Genomic DNA, 26,607 nt, shown 5'->3' with positions numbered 1-26,607 from the left:
CGCAGGTCTCCCCTCTGCGCCGCGAGCCGCACGGTTCCGGGCTGGCCTGGCCGCATGGCAGCGGCGTACTCCTCGTGGGGACGCCGGCAAGGCCCGATGGGAGCTCCGTCCCTGCAGGGGAACACGCGCGCGCGAGGGCAGTCCTTTTGAGGTCCCCGCACCCGGAAGTACTGATCCGCCCTCTCCCTGACGTCAGCCCCGGCGAGGGATTTAAACCCGCAGCTTGCTTCCTTGCCTTGCCTTGCAACGAGGTCGCTCCTAGGAGGATTAGTTGCAGTTCCTGATTCCGGTTACCAGTTCCTGGGTTCCTGTCTTCACGCTTCTGATTCTTGCTGCCTGCCTTGACCACGGATTGTCTTCACACTTCTGATTCTTGCTGCCTGCCTTGACCACTGATTGTCTTCATGCTTCTGATTCTTGCTGCCTGTCTTGATCACGGTTATCTTCTCGCTTCTGATCCCTGCTGCCTGCCTTGACTACGGTTTGCCTTCACGTTCCTGATTCCTGCTACCTGCCCTGATCCTTGCTCCGTTCCGGGTTTCCCATCTATTCTGCGTCTCTCCTAAGTCCCAGCGGTCCGGGTTTCTACGGGCTCCTCCTGGGGGAACCTCAGGCTTCCAGGGCGAAGCCACCTAAGCCCTAGCGACCCAGGCCTCAACAGCTCCTCTGGTGGGGTCTCGGGTTTCCAGGTGAAGATCCGGATTCTACGGTGTGTGTCTGCCTTCCGACCAGTCCTCGTCACCGGTCGGTTCAAGGATCCACGTTGACGCTAACAGGAACTATGTAAAAATTTCGGAGTACAGTTGGTCTTCACCACAGCCTTCCATCCCCAGGGGAATGGACAAGCAGAACGCGTCAACAGGGGCTTGAAGACATTCATCCGCTCATTTGTGAACTGTTGCCAAGACGATTGGGCTACACTCTTGCCACGGGCAGAATTCTCGCATAATTCCCATGTTCACTCCGCTACCTGAAATTCTCCGTTCCAAATTGTATATGGCAAGTTTCCGAGACCACCACTTCCATTGCCACTTTCTGTAGCTTCCCCGGTGGCTCAACTTACAGCTGAACAGCTACACGACCTATGGGAATCTACTAACTTCAACTTACTACAAGCTGCCAACACTGCCAAGCGGATGGTGGATAAACACCGTCGACCAGCTCCACTGTTCAACACAGGAGACCATGTGTGGCTCAGTACCTGCCACATCTACCTGAGGGTCCCTTCCATGAGGCTTGCTCCCCGGTATATTGGACCCTTTTCAATTAGCAAATGCCTGGGACCAGTAACCTATCACTTACGGCTTCCCACAAGCCCCCGGATACATAATTCCTTCCATGAATCACTATTAAAGCCGTTAGTATTTTCTCCTTTCCATGCTGCTCCATCTAAACCAATTGACGGTGAGTCTGATGATGACCCTATCTATCAGATTCTAGAGATCCTTGATGTCCGCCGGCACCATAAATGCTGGGAATATTTGATTGCCTGGGAGTGCTTTGGTGCTGAAGAAAACTCATGGGAGCCATCATCCAACATTCTCGATAAAACTTTGCTTCAGCACTTTCATCAAACACACCCTGGGAAGCCTGGCACTTCTCAGAAGGGATGTAAGAGGGGAGGGGTTGCTGCTGCAGCTCGCAGCTGTGGCAACCCCCAACGGGACACCCCTACCGGATCTGCTATTTCTCTTTGCCGTGGCTCAGCACAGCACGCTCCGTGCCACAGAAGGCCTCCAACAGCCTGCTGCTGAATGCCGACACCATCCTGCTCTTTCCAATGGGGCTTCCCCTAGGCGCGCGCATGGGAAAACTCCGCCCCTTAAAGGGGCAGTGGCGTGAAAGTCAAGCACGGCCCTGGAGGATGATGTCATCAAGGAGGGGTATTTAAACCTCACAGCTGCTATGGAGAATTGCCCTTGCAATAGGTCATCTCTGCTGAGTCCTTAGTTGCTATCCTGCTCTGTGCCTTGTTCCTGCTCCGTATCCAGTTCCTCCTCTGTACCCAGTTCCTGCTCCTGCTCCTGTTCCTGTATCCAGTCCTCGGCTTGATTCTTCTGTTCGACCTTGGCTTGTCTTTTTGTCTATGATCGTCTGCTGTCCATCCTGACCCTTGGTCTGTGACTCCGTTCCACTTCTTTACTGCCTGCCCCAGATCTCCCTCCTGGACTTCATTCGTTTCTCCATGGAGATTCAGTTCCTGGTTCATGTTACGCTGGGTGAACGCTCTGAGTACCCACTGCTCAGGAGCTCTCCCGCGGGCCATCCCGCCTGATTTCTTGGAACCATTCCTTGTGAGTGCTTCTCACCAGCTCCACCTCTCAGAGATGAGTTGCATTGGGGGCAATCCCTCGGTGGTCATCACCACTCACTCTGGCTCAAGGGACCACAACCATAAAAGTGCGTGCATGTGCGGGTGGCGTGCAGAACCGGGGGGTGGGGGTTGCAATTTCCGTACAGCGATGCATTCAGGCCTTCCCCACCTTCCCTATTTATCTCTCAGTCCACGCCAATTAAGGAGTGGACTGGGAGGAAACTTCCCTACTCTTTTACCCATACTCCCTCCCTCTTCCCCTCTCCTCCCCACCTCTTAAACTCTACCTTTTATCCTTTTTACCTTTTGTTTCACAACTTATTTCAGCTGCCAAGCTGAAGTAAGTTGCAAGCGCCGGCAGCCAGCCAGTGCACAAGTCTTTGGGACAGCCATAGTCCATTCTCTGCCCCACGCAGAACACGCCCCCTGGCCCACCCCTTTATGCACGTGGCCAGGCCTTGCGTGCCGGGCGAAGTTTCCAAGAGGCCTGGCCACGTGCATAAAGGCTGCATTTTATGCACGAGGGCAGTTTAAAATCCTCCCTATATAGCATTAAACAAAATATCTTACCCTCGCATAAAAAAATTTGTTGTGTAAAATAAACCTTTTTTTCTAGTGTCTTTGTTGAATCTCTTTGGTAAAGCAGAAATTAGGGACCTATGCTCATTTAAAATGAATGTGCATGCTGAATATATTGAGGCCTTTCTTTTTTCATTAAATCTAAAATAAAATATACTTCCACCCTCTCTCCCTGAAATTTTTGCCTTTTTCATTTCAGCAAATAGCATATACTATTATCAGAAAGAAAAATCAGATTTAAATGACCCCGCCTTCCCCACCACCACCAGATATGCACGTGGCCAGGCCTTGCGTGCCGGGCGAAGTTTCCAAGAGGCCTGGCCACGTGCATAAAGGCTGCATTTTATGCACGAGGGCAGTTTAAAATCCTCCCTATATAGCATTAAACAAAATATCTTACCCTCGCATAAAAAAATTTGTTGTGTAAAATAAACCTTTTTTTCTAGTGTCTTTGTTGAATCTCTTTGGTAAAGCAGAAATTAGGGACCTATGCTCATTTAAAATGAATGTGCATGCTGAATATATTGAGGCCTTTCTTTTTTCATTAAATCTAAAATAAAATATACTTCCACCCTCTCTCCCTGAAATTTTTGCCTTTTTCATTTCAGCAAATAGCATATACTATTATCAGAAAGAAAAATCAGATTTAAATGACCCCGCCTTCCCCACCACCACCAGATATGTATTTCAGCCATAAAATTGTCCAATATTTTCATGTACATCATTATCAGACATGCTCTTTTTACTGGGAAGAATTTGAGGATGTTGCAGTTAATGCACTGGGAGGGTAATACCTTAACTGTGCACAGTTGGGTAAAGTCTGCACATACATTTTACTAGGGATGTACAGTCATTTGAAAAAGAATGAACAGGCTGAAACTAATTTATTAATGAATTAATTTATAAATATTTATTTCCAGCACCCGCCAAAGTTCAGGGAGGGTTTACAAATAAGAACAAACATAATGCAAATCGAAACATGAGACCAAAACAAATAAGTTCAACAACATAAATTTCATTTCATTTCATTTATTAAAATTTATTAATTACCTTTAAATAATCTAATAATAATAATAAAATACTTCAGAGAAATAATAATAGAGAGTAAGATAAAAACTTTGATGGTGTAGTATTGAAGATAAGGAGGGAGGGGAAAGTGAAAAGGATTATCATGACACACATAAATCTGGGAAGGCTTGTAAGAAAATATGATGTTTAAGAGCTTTTTTGAAATCTTTTTTATCGGTAGTTAGTCTTAAGTCAGGAGGTAGTGTATTCCAATTAAAAGGGATGGTCCAAGAAAACAAACCGGTAACCGATCCAAGATGGCTGATAGCAACAAACACAAGGAGTTGAATCGGTAAAAAGGACTTTATTGAATCTTGCCCGACTCTGGCCGAGTTTCGCTCAACGAGCTGCCTCAGGGGCTTAAGAGCCACTTGAATTGGCACAGATAGACATGAGTCTCTCATATGTCACAGTTAGAGAAACATTCATCAGCAAAAACTGACTATTGGACTTGTTTTAAATCAGCCACTTTTTTTTAACTATAAGGAGGGAGGGGAAAGTGAAAAGGATAATCATAACACACATAAATCTGGGAAGCCTTGTAAGAAAAGATGATGTTTAAGAGCTTTTTTGAAATCTTTTTTATTGGCAGTTAGTCTTAAGTCAGGAGGTAGTGTATTCTAATGAATAGGACCTGCAATTGAGAAAGCTCGCTCTCTGGTTACAGCTTATCTTGGTGTTTTAGGGGACAGAATTTGTAAAAGGAATTTGTTTTTTAATTTGAGACTTTTGCAAGTGATGTATATGTGTAATGCTGTGGATAACCAGGTGGAAATATTGTTGTAAATCAGGCTATGAATAACCGTCAAAGCTTTGCATTGGATGTGCCATTTCACAGGTAACCAATGCAGTTGATAAAGTATTGGTGAGATATGATCATAGGGCCTGCTGTTGGAAAGAGGGAGGCCTCGATATAGCGAGTTACAGTAATCTAATCCAAAAAGAATTACTGACTGAAGTATTGTGCGAAACTGGTTTGGGTCAAGTAAAGGTTTTATGTCTGAGAAGGTGAAGTTCATAGAAGGATGTTTTAAGTAATGCCTTGGTGTATGCGGTTAAATCTAACTTTGGATCAAGTTTGATGCCAAGGTTATGGACTTGTTTCGTGATATTGCTGGTAGAGCTATCTAGGAGAATGGACTCTTGGATATTGTTGAATTGGGGGTTTCCTAAAATCAGTTTTTCAGTTTTTGATAGGTTCAAACTGACAGGGTCATTTATCAAATTGCTTTATGGTGTTTTCGCATGTGTTAAGGCGTTTTTGCATGCAAAAAATGCCTTAACGCATGCAAAAAGCACCATAATGCATGTTGTGATGCAAATTTTTAAAAGGGGAGGGATTGGGGAGGACTCAGGGGTAAGAATTCTGTAAAAGTGGGCTGGCTTCGCTAAGTGAGATGCCATAATGCACGATATCGCACAATTTTAACACCAAAAATAACTACACCTTTTTCAATTGCATTAAGCTGTGCGATATCATGTGATATGCCCATAATGCAATTTGCTTGCAAATTCTGTTTTGGGCATTTTTAGGCTGATGAAAGGCCTGAGATGTGTGTGCGAGAGAGAGAGAGAGCGTCTGGGGGTGGCACCTTAATAAACAGAGATTTATGCTACTATAGGAGGCCCACCTAGCAACTTGAGGTGAGATTTAGAGAGTAGTGTAGGGCTTAGGGGCCACTTTTACATGCAGAGTGAGATGTTTGAACAGAACAGTGCACTCTTGTGAAGATTTGATATCCTTCGGAGTAGGGAAACTCACACAAAGTTGAGATTTGTACAATGTTCTCTCAACCTCTTTCTCTCTCTCTCTCCCTTCTTCCCTCCCAGAGGTGAAATGAGCACTTTGCAGGTAGGGAAATGCAATTATGTAGGTATTACCGCAAAGTGTGAAAAGTTAACACACTTTGCGGTAATACCTATGAGAAACACTAAGATAATGTACATTGCGAAAAATAGGCTATTTCCATAAAACACACCTCTTTTTTTATCGCATGCGATATTTAGTGTAGTTTGATAATTTTTTAACTGTAGATAAGGAGAGTTCCAGAAATTTGGGTGCACCGTCCAGGTATGCTTGGTTGGAAAATAAAATTGGATGTTATCGGCATAAATCCTATAGGGTGATTTTTCATACATACGCACAGGCATACATGTGTGCGCGCTACCCGGCACGCACACATGTATGCACGATTTTATAACATACGTGACCTTTCCCTATTCGCTACCCCCTAGCCTGACCTTCACACCCCTTCCCCTAGCCTTTCTGCCCCCTAACCTAACCTAACCCCCCAAATTGTTATTTCACCTTTTGTGCCTGAATGGAGGCAGGCTGCAGGTTGCGTGCGCCGGCAGCCTGCCAGCCCGCGATCCTCCGGTCCTGCCCCGCCACAACCCCGGACAGCTCCTTTTGTAAGGCCCAAGGACTTAGACGCATGTCGGTGCTTTACGCATGTCGCTGGGCCTTTATAAAATAGGCCCGGCACGCATCAGGCTTTTAAAATCCAGCCCTATATTTTACACCTAAGGTGGACAATAGCTGACAGATGAGTGTGAGGATTTCTTGAATAGAGCGGCTGATAAAGCAGATCCTTGTGGAACACCTATGTTTAGAGTGAAAGGAATGGAACACGTTTTATTTATAAATATTTGCTGGTATCTGTTTTTTTAAGTATGATTGAAACCAAGTATGCATTGTTCCGGATATTCCTAGGTTTCATAGACTGGTAGTAGAATTTGATGGTTTATGGTATCAAAGGCAGCAGAAAGATCTAGGAAGATGGAAATGTGTGAAGTTCTTATGTCAAAACCACGATGGATAATGTCGGTACTGGAGATTAAGAGCATTTCTGTACTATAGTTGGGTCTGAAGCCAAATTGATATTGATCTAAGAGTGAGTGTTTGTCAACAAAAGCTGTAAGTTTTAGAACAACTGATTCAGTTATTTTTGCAAGGAATGGTAATGAAGAGATAGGGTGGAAATCAGAAAAATCAGGATTATTAGTTGTTTTTTTGGGAACAGGAGTGACTGCAGTGATTTTTAAGCAATCTGGTAACGTACCTGTGACAAGAGATGAATTCACAAAGTTGGAAATGGGTAGGGCAATGCCTTCTTTGATTGCTTTAAGAAGATTGAAGGAACATGATGAGTGAGGATGGGATTTAGATTTCATTTTGGAAATTATTTGTAAAATTTGGTGCTGCCCACTGTTTCAAAGGTATCCCAGGACTGTGTCGCTAGGGTGGTTAATGATATTGGGAGAGATGTATGGAAAGTTGAAACTATTTCATGAATTTTTGATTTGAAGAACTTTCCAAATGAGTTGCACAAATCAAAAGGAGAGTCTATTTTAGGATATATATGGTTTTTGATATTGTGGTTTGTATTATATTTCACAATATTAAAAAGGGTTTGGGGTTATTATTAAATAATTTAATACGTTTGGAGAAATAGGTTTTTTTGACAATATTAATGGCTGTTTGATAAATTGAGAGTTCAGTAATGAAGAGGCTTAAATTGGTCAAACTTTATTGTTTTTTCCATTTGCTTTCAAGAATTCCTAATTTATGTTTATGAACCAGTAATGTATGTGTGAACCATGATGCAGACTTGGTTATTTTTATTTTTATGGTGTGTAAGGGTGAAATTTTATCTAATGTATTAGTTAAAGCACTGTTCCAGGTGTCTACTAGCTCGTTGGCATCTGAAACAGAAAAGTTATTAATCAATGGTAAGAAATTATCAGAGAAGATCTCCGGATTGATGTGTTTTTGTTTATTCTTTAAAATGGTTGGTGAGCTATTGATGTTTGAAACTGATTAATTTTAATAGTGGTAATCACAATAAAGTGGTCTGACCAAGGTATGGGAGGAATTTTTGTTAGGTGAGAGTTGAATTTAAAAGTTGCTGGGTTTAAGAATAACAATTGTTACACTCGCTGCCCATGGTAGTCCTGAACTTGGGTGTAACTTCTCCGCTCCCTCAACTCTCATTTCTTTTTACACTCATTTGGGATTCCCAGTCCTTCCCAGTCCTCGCTCTGGTCGATTCCGGAGCAAGAGGTAATTTTATTCTCAAAGATCTCGTGCAACTTTTGGGTATCAAAACCTGCTCATTAGTTCCCTCCTTGTGTATTGCCTCTATATCCGGAGAGCCGCTCCACAGCTGCATCTCACTGAACACGGACCCATTCAGTTAATCACGGGGGCCTTGCATCTTGAGGAACTTGAGCTACTCATATTGGATAAATCTATTCATCTCATACTGCTTGGACCTCCTTGGCTACAGAAGCACTCTCCCCAGTTCAATTGGACTTCACTACAGTTGGTAGAGTGGTGTCTAGTCTGTCACCAGCCCTGTCTTCAGAAAGTGACTCTGTCAGCAATGATTCCTCTGGTTACCACCTCTTCTGGCACACCTGCTCCATATGTCGCCTATGAAGACGTATTTTCCAAACGGAAGACCTACCTTCTCCCACCTCTCTGGTGGTTCGATTGTCCAATCAATCTGCTTCCTGGAACCATACCTCCTCATGGACGCACCTACCCTTTGTCGCTACCTGAGAGAAAAGCCATGACAAAAGCCATGAGAATCTGGAAAAAGGGTTTATCCATCCCTCTACATCGCCCGCTGGAGCGGGTTTCTTTTTTGTATCCAAGAAAGTCGGATCACTTAGACCGTGCATTGACTACCATGGTCTAATCGCTATCACCCGTAAGGATAAATATTCCTTACCACTGATTTCAGAACTTTTCGATCGTCTACAGGGCGCTACCATCTTCACAAAGCTGGACTTATGCAGGGCGTATAATTTAGTAAGAATCTGTCCTGATGACATCTGGAAGACCGACTTTAATACTAGAGAATACTTAGTGATGCCTTTCGGCCTTTCCAACACACCTCCTGTATTCCAGCAGATGATGAGTGAAATTTTTAGTGATCTACTGTACACCAAAGTCATGGTTTATTTGGATGATATCCTCATTTTTTTGAAAGACCTTGACACCCACTGGACTGACTGTGTATGGTACTACAATGTCTTCGTGAAAATCATTTCTTCATGAAGCTGGACAAATGTTTATTTGAGAGGTCCAGTTTGCCGTTTCTCAGATATATAATTTCTTCACAAGGTTTCTCTATGGACCCAGATAAATTGAAGGTGATCCAGAATTAGCCACAGCCTGTAGAACTCAAAGCACACCAGCATTTCTTGGGGTTCCTTAATCTTTACCGACATTTTATCCCGCATTATTCCACACTGGCTGCCCCCCTGATGGCCCTGACCTGGAAGGGCCAGAACACACGGGATTGGCCACCTGAAGCCATAGCTGCCTTCCATCAGCTGAAAGAAGCCTTTCAAAAAGGATCCTGTTTACATCATCCTTATCCGACTTGCCTCCGCCATAGATTCTGGGGCAGTCCTAAGCCAGCGAATCGCTTCTAGTAGCATATTTCCATGTTCATTTTATTTTTGAAATTTTTCTTTGGCAGAAGGAAATTACTGTATTGGGGACCGCAAACTACTCTCCATAAAATTGGCCCTAGAAGAGTGATGTCCTTGGCTCAAGGGGGTACAGTACAGTACAAATTCACGGTGTTCACGCACCATAAAAGTTGTAATTGTTGGGGCAGCAAAGGTTTAGGAGGAATTAATCTACTGAGGTGAACCATGATTCTGTTACACAAAGACAGTCAATTGTGGATCAATTAGGATGTCATAGATGAGAGGTGATTTTTATTTTATGGATATAATGATTAATAATGAAAGTTTAAAAGAAGAAAGGGATGTAGTTGATGGTTGTTTGGTGGAGTGTAATAAAGGAATATGAATGAGGAATCAGGCCTAGGCAAGGTACATCCTGAGCATAATGAGCCATATCTTCCCTGGACAGTTATAGTAGGAATAAACATTAATTTCTTTCTCTGGACTCCAGGTAGCGACCAAACGGAGAGGAACAGTAAACACCAAGTCCGTTTGGTCGCTACTTGCAATATTCGATCGGTTTCCAGTTTGTTTCTTTAGACCTTTCTCAGGACTCCTCCATTTTTTGGGTCCCACAAGAGAGAAAATTCTATGTATTTCATTTATTTTGTTTCCCATTCATTTCTATAGCCCTTTGAAGTTTTTGGACCATAAGAATCAATGCGTGTAAAGTTAAGTAACTTTAGCGATAAGCCCTTCCCTGTGATTCATATCTGATCTCACTGGCAGGACATGAAATCAAGAAGACCACAGATAAGACATATCACAATGAAGCATTTTTCCAAGTAAACCGGTTGCTGCAATCTGCATCAAGTGACACTAAGCCTATAGTCTGAAAATGTGCAAGAAGCACTGCACATTTCTTCTATGGATGTTGCTGAGAAAGACACTATTTCAGCTCTCACAGAGTTTAATTTTCAATTCAAAAACATCTTTTTTTTCTGCTGCTAGTCTGTGCTGCACTTATTTCACTCATCCCACTGTGACAGTGAGCAGAAAAAGGCAGTCAGTGCCAGCCAGCAGTAGGATACAGTTAATGATTTTTCTCTTCCCTTAGGGAGGTTGGAAGCAGGATCTGGGTGTGGGAAGGAGAGAGTGGGAAAGTTGCTGGATTTCTTTTTTCTCCAACTGGGCAGCAGGCACCAGTCCAGTAAGGTGAGCACCGTACAGAGAATGAGGCATTTAGGCTCCTGTTTGTTTAATTAAACTGGGGTAGTTTGTCCCTCAGTCAGAATGAAGAAATACAGGCAGAACTGAAACATGCAGATGAGTATCGTCATGTTCTGAGTGTGGTAATTGTTTCAGTAGGCAGAGAGAATGAAAGCTGCACCTGAAAATCAACCTCCCAACTTACCTGGAAAAGCACACTGAGGGGGAAACCATTCTGAATGTGACTAAAGTTCCAATCAGAAAGCAAATTTCACAAGGAACCCAGAATTCCCAGCAGTAGCAAAATCAAGCTCAAGTAGAGAATAAAAATAAAAGCTCATGTCACAAAAATTTTACTGACAACAGACTAAGGGGGTCATTTTTCAAAATGCAGTAAGGCGTTTTTGCATGCGATCACACCATATCGTATGGTGTGATGCAAATTCTGAAAATAGGAGGAGTTAGGGGCAGAGAGTGGGCTGGGTTAGCCTGTCTGCAAAGAGCTATTGCACAGCCATAATGCTGATTTTAACTATACCTCTTTCAAATGTGTTAGGCTGCTGTGATGTAAGGTTTCATCACCATTTGTGATGAAGAGAGAGAGAGAGAGAGAGAGAGAGAGAGAGAAACTGGCCATAATATCATACCATAGGGATACAAATACCTGCCCATAGGCAGGTATTTGTATCCCTATGGTAGGCCCACCTAGTAACTCGAGGTGGGGATTAGGTAAGAGTGTAGGGGGTTAGGGACCACTTTGACATTCTATGTGACACCTACGAACAGAACAGAGGTCTCTTGTGAAGATTTAGCTAGGTTGAGAGAACCTTGCCCAAATCTCATCTTGGAGTGAGTTTCCTCACTCCGAAGGCCAGCAAATCTTCACAAGAGACCACTGTTCTGTTCGTAGGTGTCACATAGAATGTCAAAGTGGTCCCTAACCCCCTACACTCTTACCTAATCCCCACCTCGAGTTACTAGGTGGGCCTACCATAGGGATACAAATACCTGCCTATGGGCCATGATATTATGGCCAGTCTCTCTCTCTCTCTCTTTCTTTCTCTCTCTCTCATATGTGTCTGGGATCATTAAAAATGGTCCCCCAGTGGTTGAATGCAGGAAATACAACAGGTCTGGCACTTATTGCAGAATCTGAAATGGTATCACAATTTGCACTAACTTAGCTCTTCACACAGGTAATTAGCACAAATTGTGATAAATGCTACATTAGCATAAAACACACCCCTTTTGCTATTGCATGCAGTACTTACTGCATTTTGATAAATCCACCCCTTAGATAATAAGCCCTCTGGGGATAGGGAAATACCTACAGTACATGAATGTAATCCATTTTGAAGTGCTGAAAAACATGCAAAAAGTGTAATATAAATAAAAATAATGAAAATATTTACCATTTGTTTCTGTTAAAATTGACATGTGAATGATTGACATCTCCATTATCTATCTGCCTTGATGATATACCCCTAAACTTGTTGGTCTATTTGCTAACATTCAAAGACTTTACAACTTGGAGTTCTGCTCCTTTGCCTTGCTTCCATACCCTAGACTTTACACCTGGAGGTGTTCCTGCCACATTGGGGTTCAGTTTTATAACTCTCATGTTGCTTTCATGTTGATACCACTCTACATGCTACTTCACCCCTTTATTAGTGCCTTGGGTTTTTTTCCTTTCACCTTATCTGTTTCTTCCCCCGTCATAAGAACATAAGAACATGCCATACTGGTTCAGACCAAGGGTCCATCAAGCCCAGCATCCTGTTTCCAACAGTGGCCAATCCAGGCCATAAGAACCTGACAAGTACCCAAAAACTAAGTCTATCCCATGCTACTGTTGCTAGTAATAGCAGTGGCTATTTTCTAAGTCAACATAATTAATAGCAAGTAATGGACTTCTCCTCCAAGAACGTATCAATCCTTTTTTAAACACAGCTATACTAACTGTACTAACCACATCCTCTGGCAACAAATTCCAGAGTTTAATTGTGCGTTGAGTGAAAAAGAACTTTCTCTGATTAGTTTTAAATGTGCCCTATGCTAACTTCATGGAGTGCCTCCTAGTCTTTCTATTATCTGAAAGAGTAAATAACCGATTCACATCTACCCGTTCTAGACCTCTCATGATTTTAAACACCTCTATCATATCCCCCCTCAGCCGTCTCTTCTCCAAGCTGAAAAGTCCTAACCTCTTTAGTCTTTCCTCATAGGGGAGCTGTTCCATTCCCCTTTATCATTTTAGTAGCCCTTCTCTGTACCTTCTCCATCGCAACTATATCTTTTTTGAGATGCGGTACCTTAGAATAATGATGCCACTTTAAGTGTCACTTTGCCTCTCATACTGCTTCCAAGGGTTCATGCCAGTTACTGGTGACCTCTTTTCCAGCCTTGAAGTGTTCTTTCCCCTCTTTTTGCTTCTTTGCTTTTTTTGCTTTTATTTTATTTATTTATTTCTGTTTTTAAGGTTAGCACAAAATATGCTTAACTCCAAAATTGGATGAGCCTTGGAGAACTCCTGCTATAGCTGTTGCCTTTTTCTTTTTTTTTTTTTTTGACGTCTTAGACTATTCCACTTTTGCTCTCTCTATGCTATAATCTAGGTAGCTTGGAATACTTTCCTCCTTCTTATAACTTCTTGCTTCATGAAAATTGATGAGAAAAACCCAGTTCTGGAGCCTAAAATAGACTGCAATGTTCATGACAAATGAAAAAACAAATAAACTTTTTTTTTGGTGTTTTGAAACTTATCAAATGAGGTCTCTATGAGATGAATGAATAAACTGAAACAAATTGTTTCGTCTGCACATCCATACATTTAACACAGATTTTACCTCAATTTCTGTAAGACAATTTATGCACCCAGCTTTGATTTAAATTCACAGGTAAGTGCTCTGTTATGAACAAAAATTCACATATAGGAAGCAATTTGTACAGGTGATAAAAAATTAAATTTCAGATCTATTACTTAAAATGTGTAATCTACCATTAAAATCATCCATTGTACCTGAAGACTGGAGGGTGGCCAATGTAACCCCAATATTTAAAAGGGCTACAGGGATGAGCCGGGAAACTATAAACCAGTGAACCTGCTTCAGTGCTGGGAAAAAAGTAGAAACTATTCTAAAGATCAAAATTGTAGAGCATTTAGAAAGACATGGTTTAATGGAAAACAGTCAACATGGATTTACCCAAGGGAAGTCTTGCCTCACAAATCTGCTTCATTTTTTTGAAGGAGTTAATAAACATATGGATAAAGGTGAACCGGTAGATGTAGTGTAAGATTTTCAGAAGGCGTTTGTTAAAGTCCTTCATAAGAGGTGTCTAAGAGAACTAAAAAATCATGGGATAGGAGGCGATGTCCTTTCATGGATTATAAACTGGTTAAAACATAGGAAACAGAGAGTAGGATTAAATGGTCAATTTTCTCAGTGGAAAAGGCCAGGGTAAATAGTGGAGTGCCTCAGGGATCTGTACTTGGACCAGTGCTTTTCAATATATTTATAAATGATCTGTAAAGGATTACAATGAGTGAGGTTATTAAATTTGCAGATGATACAAAATTATTCAGAGTACTTAAATCACAAGTGGATTGTGATAAATTGCAGGAGGACCTTGTGAGACTAGAAGATTGGGCATCCAAATGTCAGATAAAATTTAATGTAAACAAGTGCAAGGTGTTGCATATAGGGGGAAAAAAAACATGCAGTAGTTATATGACATTAGGTTCCATGTTATGAGCTACCAACCAGGAAAAAGATCTAGGTATCATAGTGGATAATACATTGAAATTGTTGGCTCAGTGAGTGTGCTGCAGCAATTAAAAAAGAAAACAGAATGTTAGCAATTAATAGGAAGGTAATGGTGAATAAAACAGAAAATGTCCTAAGGCCTCTGAATCGCTCCATGGTGTGACCGCACCTTGAGAACAGTGTATAGTTAAGGTCACCACATCTTAAAAAAGATATAGTTGCACTGAGAAGGTACAGAGTGTTTCATTGAAGGTGGACCCTTGGGCCATGGTGAGGTTGACGCTACCCATAGGGAAGGCCCTATGGGTCCCCACCGTCGGTAGGCGGAGCTGGCTGACTGACAGAGGCCTGCTGGAGCTTCACAAATACCTGCCCTTGTTCCCTCAGGTTGAGCCCTTGGGTGCCTGGGCTGGCTGGATTTAGGTGGGCCTCTCCATGGTAGTAATGGAGAGTCTGTACTAGATAAGGTGGAGTCCCTGAGTCTGGGGCACCAAAAGGATTAAGAATCAGACAGGGGACGCCTGTGTAAAAGCAGGCCGAAGCCTGAAAGGCCAAGTGCAGAGTAGAGACTGTAGGGGCATCGTAGAACAGGCTGAAGTCAGGGCAGGCGGCAAGCAAGAAGCAGTGGCAAGGCAAGTTCAGGTCCAGGACATCATCAGTAGCGTGATCGGGTAAAGCAGAGGTCAGCTCCAGGAGATGATCAGTGGCATGGTCGGGCAAAATGTATGTCAGGTTCAGGAGATGATCAGTAGTGTGGTCAGACAAAGAAGAGGTCAGGTCCAGGAGAAGTCAGTCCATAAATTAATAAGAGTAAACACAAGGCACAGGACCTAGAAGAAGTAATGAAACCAGGATCAGGAACACGGAAAGAACAGGAACCAGGAACACAAGGAAATCACCAGAGGAGGCAACAAAGTACACATCCAGCATGGAGACCTGTTGCTCCATTCAATCAGCTGAAGGGACCCTTTGTCAAACTGGGTAGAGTGTGAAATTGGAGCCAAGGTAGTCCCAGGACTACCAGATGAAATGATTTATCTAGGACAAGAAATTCAATTTCTTCAAAGTGAAGTGCGCCAGTGAGGAGACAAACTGTCTCTGTCATCAAGGAGATCTGGCCGGGTAACATATCACCATAAATAGATGCAATACACAAGGAAGTTTCCAGGGGACGCGTATCAATACCCAAAAATCTGAACTAGGTCCTTGAGAATAAAATTCCTCCCTGCTCCTGAATCATGGAAGGAACGGGAGTCTCAGGTTAACGTAACTGGTAAGGATAACTGGGGGGCCAGAGAGGTAGCGCCCAAGTTCAGGTCCCCTACTGAACTTAGACCCGGATGTTTCCAGGACCGACTGAGCAGGTCTGAAGACGATGGCCAGATGCTCCACAATATAAGAACATAAGAACATAAGAAAATGCCATACTGGGTCAGACCAAGGGTCCATCAAGCCCAGCATCCTGTTTCCAACAGTGGCCAATCCAGGCCATAAGAACCTGGCAAGTACCCAAAAACTAAGTCTACTCCATGTAACCATTGCTAATGGCAGTGGCTATTCTCTAAGTGAACTTAATAGCAGGTAATGGACTTCTCCTCCAAGAACTTATCCAATCCTTTTTTAAACACAGCTATACTAACTGCACTAACCACATCCTCTGGCAACAAATTCCAGAGTTTAATTGTGCGTTGAGTAAAAAAGAACTTTCTCCGATTAGTTTTAAATGTGCCCCATGCTAACTTCATGGAGTGCCCCCTAGTCTTTCTACTATCCGAAAGAGTAAATAACTGATTCACATCTACCCGTTCTAGACCTCTCATGATTCTAAACACCTCTATGATTTTAATATAGACATAGGCCTGATTACCTCTGTTGGAGGTGCTCTTCCGAGGACAGCCGCCCACGGCCCAACTTCATGGGTTCTTCTGCTTTAGCCAAAGAGGGAGTCCTGCCAGAGGCAGGATTTGTGGTAGGTGGTGAGATGGAGCATTCCAAGGTGGACCTCTGTGCATCCGATTCTCCTGATGGTGCGCTTGGAGGCGTTGGTCAATTCAGCCAGTCAGTCAATAAGGTCCTTGAGAGAGGATGGACACTCACAAGCTGACAGTTCATCTTTTAGCTGAGGAGATAGTCCATCCAGGTAGATGGCTCGAAGGCAATCTTCTTACCAGGAAACTCTGTAGCTAGGTTCTGAAATTCTATAGTATAATCAAACAGGCTTCGTTGACCTTGCCGCAAATGAAGAAAGTTAGCACTTGCCACAGCGTGCCACCCTGGGTCATCAAACGTCCGACAGAAGATGGTCACAAAATAAGATAGTTCTTGTAAGAGCAAATCTGAGCGCTCCCATAGGGGCGAGGCCCAGGCCAACGCCTTCCCTCCATTCGAGGCAGGATAAAGGTGACCTTCGTGAGTTCATCTTAGAATATGGATGGCTGCAGAACAAACTCCATATAGGATTGGTTAATAAACCCCCTGCAGAGCTTGGAGTCACCACTGAAGTGAGGTAGAGCTGGTAGAGTCAGCAAGGCCCTGGAGGCGGAGGGAGATGGCTGTTGGTTTCTGGAAACTGGTGCTGGAACTAAGTGACTGGGCATCAAGATGGGCATGCAGACACTCAATGGAAGAGGCCAATGCCTCAAGGAATCGTTGTTGTTCTTGTACTTTTGAAGCCATGCCAGGAATGGCCTGGAAGGCACAAGGCTCTGTTGAGTCCATGGCCTTTGCAACCTTTTGCGCGGGATGTGGACCCTTGGGCCGAGTTGGGGTTGACGCTACCCATAGGGAGGCCCTATGGGTCCCCACCATCGGTAGGCGGAGCTGGCTAACTGACGGAGGATGGCTGGAGCTTCGCCAATACCAGCCCTCACTGCCCACATGTTGAGCCCTTGGGTACCGGGGTTGGCTGGAGTTAGGGGGGCCTCCATCCGAGGTCTTCTGGTAGATGAGGAGGAGGTCAGCCAGGGTCCAACAATGGTAGTAATGGAGTGTCTACTGGACGAGATGGAGTTCCGGAGACCCGGGTGCCAAAAGGAATAAGACTCAGACAAGGGGAGCCTGGGTAAAAGCTGGCCTAAGCCTGAAAGCCCAAGTCCAGAGTAGAGACTGTAGGGGCATCATAGAACAGGCTGATGTCAGGGCAGGCGGCAGGCAAGAAGCAGTGGTAAGGCAAGTTGGGTCCAGGAGATGATCAATTGCATGTTCAGGCAAAGCAAAGGTCGGGTCCAGGAGATGATCAGTAGTGTAATTGGGCAAATCAGAAGTCAGGTCCAGGAGAAGATCAGTAGCATGGTCGGGAAAAGCAGAGATCAGGTCCTGGAGATGATCAGTAACATGGTCGGGAAAAAGCAGAGATCAGGTCCAGGAGATGTTAAGTAGCATGGTCGGGCAAAGCGGAGGTCATGTCCAGAAGATGATCAGTAGCATGGTCGGGAAAAGCAGGGATAAGATCCTGGAGATGATCAGTAACATGGTCGGGCAAAAGCAGAGATCAGGTCCAGGAGAAGATCAATGACGTGGTCAGGCAAAGCAGAGGTCGGGTCCAGTAGAAGTCATTCCGTAAATCAAGTAGAGTAAACACAAGGCACAGGAACTAGGAGAGGTAGCAATACCAGGATCAGGAACACGGAAGAAACAGGAATCAGGAACATGAGGAAATCAGCAGAGGAAGCAACAAAGTACATGTCCAGCATGGAGACCTTTTGCAAAGGCAAATAACTGAGGCTAGGCCCAGCCTTATATGCTGGAGCCCAGTGATGTCATCACCCAGGCCCGCAGATTAGTTTCCCGCCGTGGCCCCTTTAAAAGGAAAGGAGATGCGCGTGCGTGTGCCTAGGGATGAGCAAGGTGCGGGACGGCGGCATCTCTCCATGGACCACTCAAGGAGGCCCACCGCAGAGCACAGGTGTCCGCCGTGGAGACAGGAGCACCGGGGGTGGCCCGAGGTCAAAGGTGGTGGCCCACAGCGGCAAGGGAAGTGGAGCCAGATGCTTTAACAAGCAAAAGAGGGTAAGAGGGCCTGGCTGCAGGTCTGCTGCTGCCAGCACACGCAACACAGATTAGGGCAACCAAAATTATAAAGGGGATGGAACAGTTCCCCTATGAGGAAAGGCTAAAAGGTTAGGGCTGTTCAGCTTGGAGAAGAAATGACTGAGGGGGGACATGATCGAGGTCTTTAAAATGATGAGAGTTCGAGAACACGCAGATGTGAATTGGTTATTTACACTTTCAGATATTAGAAGGACTAGGGGGCACTCCAGGAAGTTAGCAAGTAGCACATTTAAGACTAATCGGAGAAAATTATTTTTCACTCAATGCACAGTTAAGCTCTGGAATTTGTTGCCAGAAGACGAGGATAGAGCAGTTAGTGTAGTTGGTATTAAAAAAGGCTTGGTTAAGTTCTTGGAGGAGAAGTGCATTCACTGATATTAATCAAGTTGACTTAGGGAATGGCCTCTGCTATTACTGGCATCACTAGCAAGGGATCTTCTTAGTGTTTGGGTACTTGCCAGGTTCTTGTAGCCTGGTTTGGATTCTGTTGGAAACAGGATGCTGGGTTTGATTGTCCCTTGGACTGACCCAGCATGGCAACTTCTTATACTGTATTTTTATGTTTTTATGATCTGATGTACTACATTATAATTGAAAATATGTCCCTTCTCCAAAGTACACACAACACTGTGTTGAATGTGAATATTTATATGTACTGAGCTGGATAATTTTTAAAACATCCATTTATACACACAAAACAGTTTTTCTTTTTTTTCATAAATGGCTTTGAAAATCAGTTCAAAGTAAGAATAAGAATACAGGGCTTCATTTACTAAGATATTTAACCATAGACTTAAACTGGGAAAAGAATCCTCATTAGATCTGGCCCTTAGTCACTCAAAAAAAGAGCCAAATGCTAAAGATGGAATATGAATATATTTCTTTCCCTTTTCTGTCCTCAGACTCCACACTCTGTGTGCTCTGAGAGTTGTGTTCCTGGATACAGAAAAGTTCTTCAGAGACTGAAGCCGGTCTGCTGCTTTGATTGCATCCCTTGCTCTGAAGGAGAATTTTCCAACACAACAGGTAACAAAATACGGACTATCATATCATATATATGGAATAACCCCACCCAATCTAAACAAATACAGATTTGCACTACAAATATACATACATTTATTTATTTTTAACTTTTATATACCGACATTCTTACATCAAATGCAAATCATACCGGTTTACATTAAAACAGAAAAAGCAGGAAATATATTTCCATAGTCAAATACAATGAACATTTATAAAAAATTGTTAACAAGCCATAAGGTAAGAACTTGGAAAAAAAAAAGTTAATTAACAGAAAAAATAAATGAAAGAATTTTAAATGAAGCACAAAGGGTTGCACAAAGGGGTGCACAAAGGGGAGAACCCCTTTGTCGTGCCCCTTCGGCGCGCGACACACGGCGCGTGGCGCCTGGAAGTGAGGCGCTTTTCAACTGCCAACGGAGTTCTCAGTGATGTCGGGGGGGGGGGGGGGCATGGTCACACATCTCAGTCACACATCTCACCATTTCCCCTCACTTCCTGATGTTAGTTTCCTTTTTATTTTTTTCATGTTGCTGTTAACTTCCTGCGGGGGCCCAAGGATGGAGAGTGGCCTCCCCGCTCGCCGGCGCCTGGTGATAGATACATCCATGGATTTCCAGTTAAAATAGGGTCTGACATATCATTCCTAAATATAGAATAACTCTGCCCAATGCAAACCAATACAGATGTGCACCTACTACAAATATACATACAAACTCAATAGCAAGCAACATATACTAGAGACATCCATGGATTTCTAGTTAAAATAGGGTGATTGTTACCATGGGGAGAAAAGACCTATGCTCGATTGTATATCTTCCACCCCCCAATAACAACTCAAACAACCTTTGGCATTAAAATAGGCTGCAGTTTAATAGCACAACTAACCCGAGCCCTTACATAAACTTATAACAATAACAACAACCTTTACCCCCAACACCACATCCCCCACCCTTCCTTCCCCTCCACCACCTTAATCTCCAATGGTGGAGTTACCCTCCCCCCCTTTCACATGCTCCGCCTCGTACCAGCGAGATCAAGCTCTACCATGAACCTTAGCCCCACGGTTCTCCAGTCCTCCCGTGTAGCAGCTCCACCAACTACAAATGGTACTCCTCCTCCTCTCCCGAACCAGCTCACACCAAACCCCCCCCCCCCCCCCCCCCCGGCAGCATTAAAAACATAACCTGGGCTCGGGTTTTCCGCCACAAACAAGCTGTCTACCAGCTTGTTCGCCTACTCGATCCTATTTACCATCTACAAATCTCCTGCTCTAGGCCTTCTTGTAGGGAGTTATTGCATAAGTCCATCCCTACTTCAGAAAGATGAAACCCATCCCCACTAAACAAGCCTCCTCAACTTCCCAGGACCATGGGTGCTGCACCCAAAAACCCCCTTCCTAACCCATCCATTTACCCATCTGCCTGTTAATCTTTTTAATCCCTGCCTGCCAAATTACCTCCTCCCTGTTCCATAGCCGGACAATTATGTCTGACCACCCTACCCGTATCTGAGGCCACCTTATCATGATCTGTGCTATGTACATTTTTATGTTAGTGAGCAGGGAGCGACATGTTTGAGAACCAACATCATTACCCCCAAGTGTATTAACAGAATGTTAGGAATCCCCCACATGTCCATTCATTCCTGTAGAAAAGGCAGCAGGTCATCCCAGAGCATTCCCCATCAGCTAAACCATGCCAACTGCCATCCTACGCGCTCCAACTCCAAGTCTTCCCCATAGGGGCGCTTCAACACTCTCCTCTGGGCTCTGTGGATGAATGAATGGCCCAAGATCCAGGCACATCCGGTCCCGCGCCTCCTCACCAATTCTGAAACAAAAATACATCAATTAGTATACTGTACCCATTAGCCCTTCCCCTGCCCCCTTTCCCCATCTGCCCTTTAAATGGCATCTCCCAACTGAATATACTCCCTGAATGCCTTTGATTTCCATCTCCCAATGTTCTGAATACTGGCCGTGGATAATCCCGCCTCCACAGCTGACGTCACCGCCCCAATCCGGAAGGAATGGCAGCTGTACCTTTTGCCGTCCTTACCATCTTAAATGACTACCCATCGTAACACTTGCGCAAATTGGTACCTCGTTAAAGCCAAACTATCTGCATGCAAAAGAAAAGATCTTTCAAGTGGCGGCCATATCTGAGAATATAGGAGTGCAGACCGGACTGGACATACCGCTGGGCACTTTGCTGGTAGGAGCCTAATGAACGTGCCTTTACCTAATTGATCCATTTTGGATTTAGGAATAAACAACGTAACTGCGTGCTCCTGGATCCGAACACAATCCAACATGATACCTTTGGCTGTGCTACTCTTGCATGACTGAGCCACAAGTTCGCTAATTCTCATGGACATGAAAAAGCCCCACGAAAAGGCTAGTTGAAACAATAACATCTCAAATCCATAGAATGTGAATCGGGTGCCCAATCATTCCCGCTTTCGGGTTCGTCTGGTCGCGGGAAAATATCGTTTTTCCGCGGATCCCCGTTTTGTTTTTTAGTGAAAAATTGTTTTTCAGGTTAGCGCATGCTAACAAAAATAGCAAAAAGTAACAAAAAATAACACAAATAAATGTTTTTTTGTTAGCGAGCGCTAACCTGAAAAACGATTTTTACGAAAATTCGGGGGGAAAAGTGATCATTTCTGTTTTTACCGGATATATTAATAAATTTAGAAATCTTGTATGATATCGCAATTTGTTTGAAAAATGATTCACATCCCTACAAACCCAGACCAACACACCTGGTTTAATAATACGGAGAAACGAATCATGTCCTGGTATCTTATGGGTAACCTAATTTCCTTAGTTCTACCTACATTCTTTTGCCAACCCCCAAGGACCTTCCTCAGCAGGAAGCTATGCATGGGGTTTCCCCACCCATTTAGCTTTTGAAAAAAGGAAAAACCTGCCATTTGCGCTTTCACCGTAGCCACAGAATAACCGGCTTACTTCGCCCATAGCACAAAACCAATTAGCAAACCTTCAGGCACCTCACCCTGCACCCACCCCCAATAATGAAATTAATTAGCTAAGACTGCACTTCCTTTTAAATGTGAAGTCCATGTCTTAGGGGCTACTGAACCCTGAATTAAGTCCAATTCTTCTTCACACTGCAGCGCCAGCGTACGTCCTCCATCCAGTGTGCACCCGTCGCCCTGGAAACCTTACGCGAAAGAAAACTATCACAATCCGCTGGTAACCTGACACCCGACCCTACCAGCCCAGGGCAAGGAATACCTGACCCCTCCCTCAACAGTTATCCCGCCTATCAGCATATCCAATTGTGCACCCCTTCCATCCCACTTCCATAACTGACTAGTATTAGGATAAAATGTATTTTTTATTACCCGCCCCCGTCTCTCACCCTCCACACACACCCCCACTCCCCTGCCATTCCCCTCCATCCCTCGTGATTTGCCCAACCCCGAAACTACCCTTCCTCTCTGTTAACACTGCTACCTCCTGTCACCTAATCACCCTTCCTGCTGGCTATGGCTTAACACCCTTAGCTAAGCCTTTAGCCTGGACCTGTGGACATTTTGAAGTGGGTTGAGCTCCATTGCATGTCGCGCAAGCGTGTCGGAATTTACAGTCTGGAAAAAGACGTGGCCCTCTTAAATCTCCAGCAGACATCACTGCCCTGTGAAACCACCTTTTGATTCTTGCCCCCTAAACTTGTCTGCCCATGTGGGGCCGCTCATTCCAGCTATCTCACCCGAGGTGCCTGCTGCTGTCCCTAATCCCATCTTCCCCAACTGGGAACTCTTGTTCGTCATTTGCATCAACCACAGGTTAATGTCCTGTGTACCGCAGGACATAAATTTATTACCTGCCATTTTTTCCCAAAACTTATCATCATAGTTGAGCCATGCCCAACCTTTGTAATCCTTGAACGCCTCTAAGATGCTGTTACAATATGCTAGCAAGGCAGCATATTGATCCGGCTGTAATGTCTCACCTTGCCAGGTGGAGGAAGCCAATCATCCAATTGAGAATATTCTTGGGGATTCTGGATCCCGGGTCCTTCTCTCTCTTACCCTTACTACCCTTTTTTCTGTGGCTTGAACATCCCCTCCTACCTGCCAATAATTGAAAGGTATTAACATATCTTTGTCTTCATATTCTGCTTTTCAATTTCCCCGGCAGCCCTTCCCACAATTCAGTTAACGATGGCAGCGTTAGGTGCCCCATATCTTTCTCAGGCCCTAAGTCGCTAGTGCGTGCCCTTCTTTCTCGCACACTGGAGTCTGTGATAAACTCTGTCGAGGAACTGCTATCTGTAGAGCTGGAAGTAGAGTCCTTCCTTCTCTTCACCTTACTCCTATATCCTTACCTTCTATCACCTTCCCTCTCTTTACCTGCTCCCACCATCTGTTTCCTGAGGGTGATCTCATTCCATCCTCCTCTGTCCTGCAGACCCACCGTCAATCTCTCTGCTCTGCAGGACTCTCTCTGCCATCCTTGACGCTTTGTAGGCTGCGTAGGGCCAGCACGCTCTTGGTCCAGGTCACCAGTGGGAACAAAGAGACTGACCACAGTACCTGTTCCCAGCACCTGATGTCGTGCCGCTTCCAATCCCCCTGCACTCCACCGCCTTTCTCCCTCTAGTATACCCATGAACTCCCCACTATCCCTACCACTGGAATGCCCCATTCTCTGCCCTGCAACTTTCAAATTTCCCTCTTCCCCTACCAGCCAGGCCGTCCACCCCCTAAAACCATGACCTTCACTAGAATACAGGTGGGAGACACCAGGACCTCCCTCCCAAAGTGCAACCTCCCCGTCTCAATCTCCCTTTCTTTCTCCATTCTGCCACACTCACTGCACACGTGCTGAGACTCCCCTTATGTCTGAAATCCGCCGTCGCTAAGCCTCCGATCCACTCTGTCTGCTTCTGCCTTGTCCTCTGCTTGTATCCGTAGGCCCTGGCTGCACGACCTCCTCACTTCTCTTCTCCCATATGCTGCAGCTTACACTTTGTCCTCACCACTCTCTAGGCTTCGCTCCACCCAACTCCGCTCTCGGACGTGCCGCACTGCTGCGATCTTCTTTTCCTCTACTTCCCGCACTCCGTAAGCACATGGGCGGTGCCGCTGGCATCTGGTCACCAACCCCGGTTGCGCCTCCTATAGTTCCCACTTCGCTACTCGCAGCAAGGCCCTCACCCAATTCTGGCAGCACCTCCAAATCCGACCCTGATGCGTGAATGGATAAATCTAGGGGGAGGTCCACCTGCGCTTCCGTAACTAATTTAATGTCGAGACCAAACTCATCACCCGCTTCGAGTCCACTTTCGCCAGAGCTGGTCTCACGACTTTTACCAGTAAGCATCCTCACTTCCGGGAGGGAAGGGCTGCCTCTATATGGTGTGGAATGCGCGAATCTGACTGCCATGGTGCCCCGTCTTCCTTTCTTTCTGATAACCCCCCACTCGCCCCTAGCCTACTGCCTCCGCTCACGCTTTTCCTCATGACTCCAGCTGTTAATCAATCCGATTGCATTCTTAAAATATGTTCCCCAATGGTTACTCCTTTATTCGCCCCTCCCTTCCCTTCCCTACTTGCTCTTCCCATCTTTCCTAAGTTTCGCTGCCCCTCCCCCAGCTAATTATTGCCTCCCTCTCGGTGTCTAGTCTTTATTATCATATAATTTTGCTTAAGTGTAATGTAATGTTTCTGAATTAGGAAAATGTCAATTTGCAAAGGATAATATATGGGAAATTAGTTAAAGCATAATTCTACCAAAAACTAGGATATGTTTCGCAATGAAAGCACAAACAGAGAGATTGATGGAAAGAATTTGATAGTAGATCTATAAACTATATTCTTCATGTTTCAATATTTCTTGAATTTCCATTTGGACATAATGTTGAAAATCCTTGCTCATGTTTCCCTTTTCTTAAAAACTCTGAATTTCTGGAACAACATGTATAAAAATAAAAAATATTGTTTTCTATAGATGCAGAGAACTGCATGAAGTGCCCTGATGATCAATGGCCCAATGAGCGGAAGGATGGGTGCATCCCAAGAGTTGTGGTGTTCCTGGCCTATGAGGAGCCCTTAGGTGCAGTTTTGGCTTCCATTGCTATTCTCTTCTCCATCATCACTGATGTAATACTGGCAATCTTTATTATATACAAGGACTCACCCGTAGTGAAAGCCAATAACCGGGATCTCAGCTACAGCCTCCTGATCTCCCTCATGCTATCCTTCCTCTGTTCCTTGGTATTCATTGGATGTCCTGGAAGAGTGACCTGTCTGCTCCGGCAAGTTGCTTTTGGGATCATTTTTACAATTGCAGTTTCTTCTGTTTTAGCAAAAACTATCACTGTTGTCATTGCCTTCAATGCCACCAAGCCCAGCAGCAAGCTAAGGAAGTGGGCAGGGACGAGAATCTCCATCTCTCTAATCCTTCTATGCTGCTTGGTTGAAGTTGTGATATGCATTGCATGGCTGCTCATCTCTCCCCCATTCCCAGACTATGACATACAGTCTGAACCTGGGAAGATGATCCTACAGTGTAACGAGGGGTCCACCATTGCATTTTATAGTGTGATTGGGTACATTGGCTTCTTGGCTCTGTTAAGCTTCATTGTGGCTTTCTTAGTAAGGACGTTGCCTGACAGTTTCAATGAGGCCCAGTTCATCACCTTCAGCATGCTGGTGTTCTGCAGTGTTTGGGTCTCCTTCATCCCAGCGTACCTGAGTACCAAGGGCAAATACATGGTGGCTGTGGAGATCTTTGCCATTCTGGCTTCCAGTGCTGGACTGCTGGGCTGTATCTTCATCCCCAAGTGCTATATTATTCTGCTCAGGCCTGATCTAAATACAAGGGAGCATTTAATTGGAAAACAATATTCTAAGAAACCTAAATGATGTGGGAGGTGCAGGGCAGGGGAAGGTGGTGAGTTGGCTATGGATAGTCCCCTGCACTTTCTTTAGGCTGAAGAAGTTTCACACAGTGTTGACTGTTATTTTGGGGTGGTTTGGGTTTAAATGGTGTAAACAAGATGGCACATAACTACATGATGGAGGTCCACATGGTGTTTGTGAATAAAAATGGATACTGGAGCAGCTAACGATCCTTCCTTAAATGTAAGGGGATTCAGAACCTCATTTAAATGGAAAATACTAGTGAATTTTTAGAAAACAAAA

The 26,607-nt window shown here is 44.4% G+C and overlaps 1 protein-coding gene across 1 annotated transcript in view; it reads left to right on the top strand.

Moving 5' to 3' along the window:
- LOC115077771 overlaps positions 1-26,328 on the top strand; it is a 90,795-nt gene extending 64,467 nt beyond the window's left edge. Inside the window, exons 6-7 of the mRNA XM_029580056.1 lie at positions 19,311-19,434; positions 25,412-26,328. Of these exons, the coding sequence (XP_029435916.1) occupies positions 19,311-19,434; positions 25,412-26,328 (1,041 nt within the window). The remainder of the gene's footprint in view (positions 1-19,310; positions 19,435-25,411) is intronic.
- Positions 26,329-26,607: the final 279 nt, after the last annotated feature.

The sequence above is a fragment of the Rhinatrema bivittatum genome, chromosome 16 (genome assembly GCF_901001135.1).
Source record: "Rhinatrema bivittatum chromosome 16, aRhiBiv1.1, whole genome shotgun sequence".
Classification (NCBI taxonomy): Eukaryota; Metazoa; Chordata; class Amphibia; order Gymnophiona; family Rhinatrematidae; genus Rhinatrema; species Rhinatrema bivittatum.
Note: the sequence above shows the minus strand (reverse complement) of the source record. Positions and strands in the feature narration are given on the sequence as shown.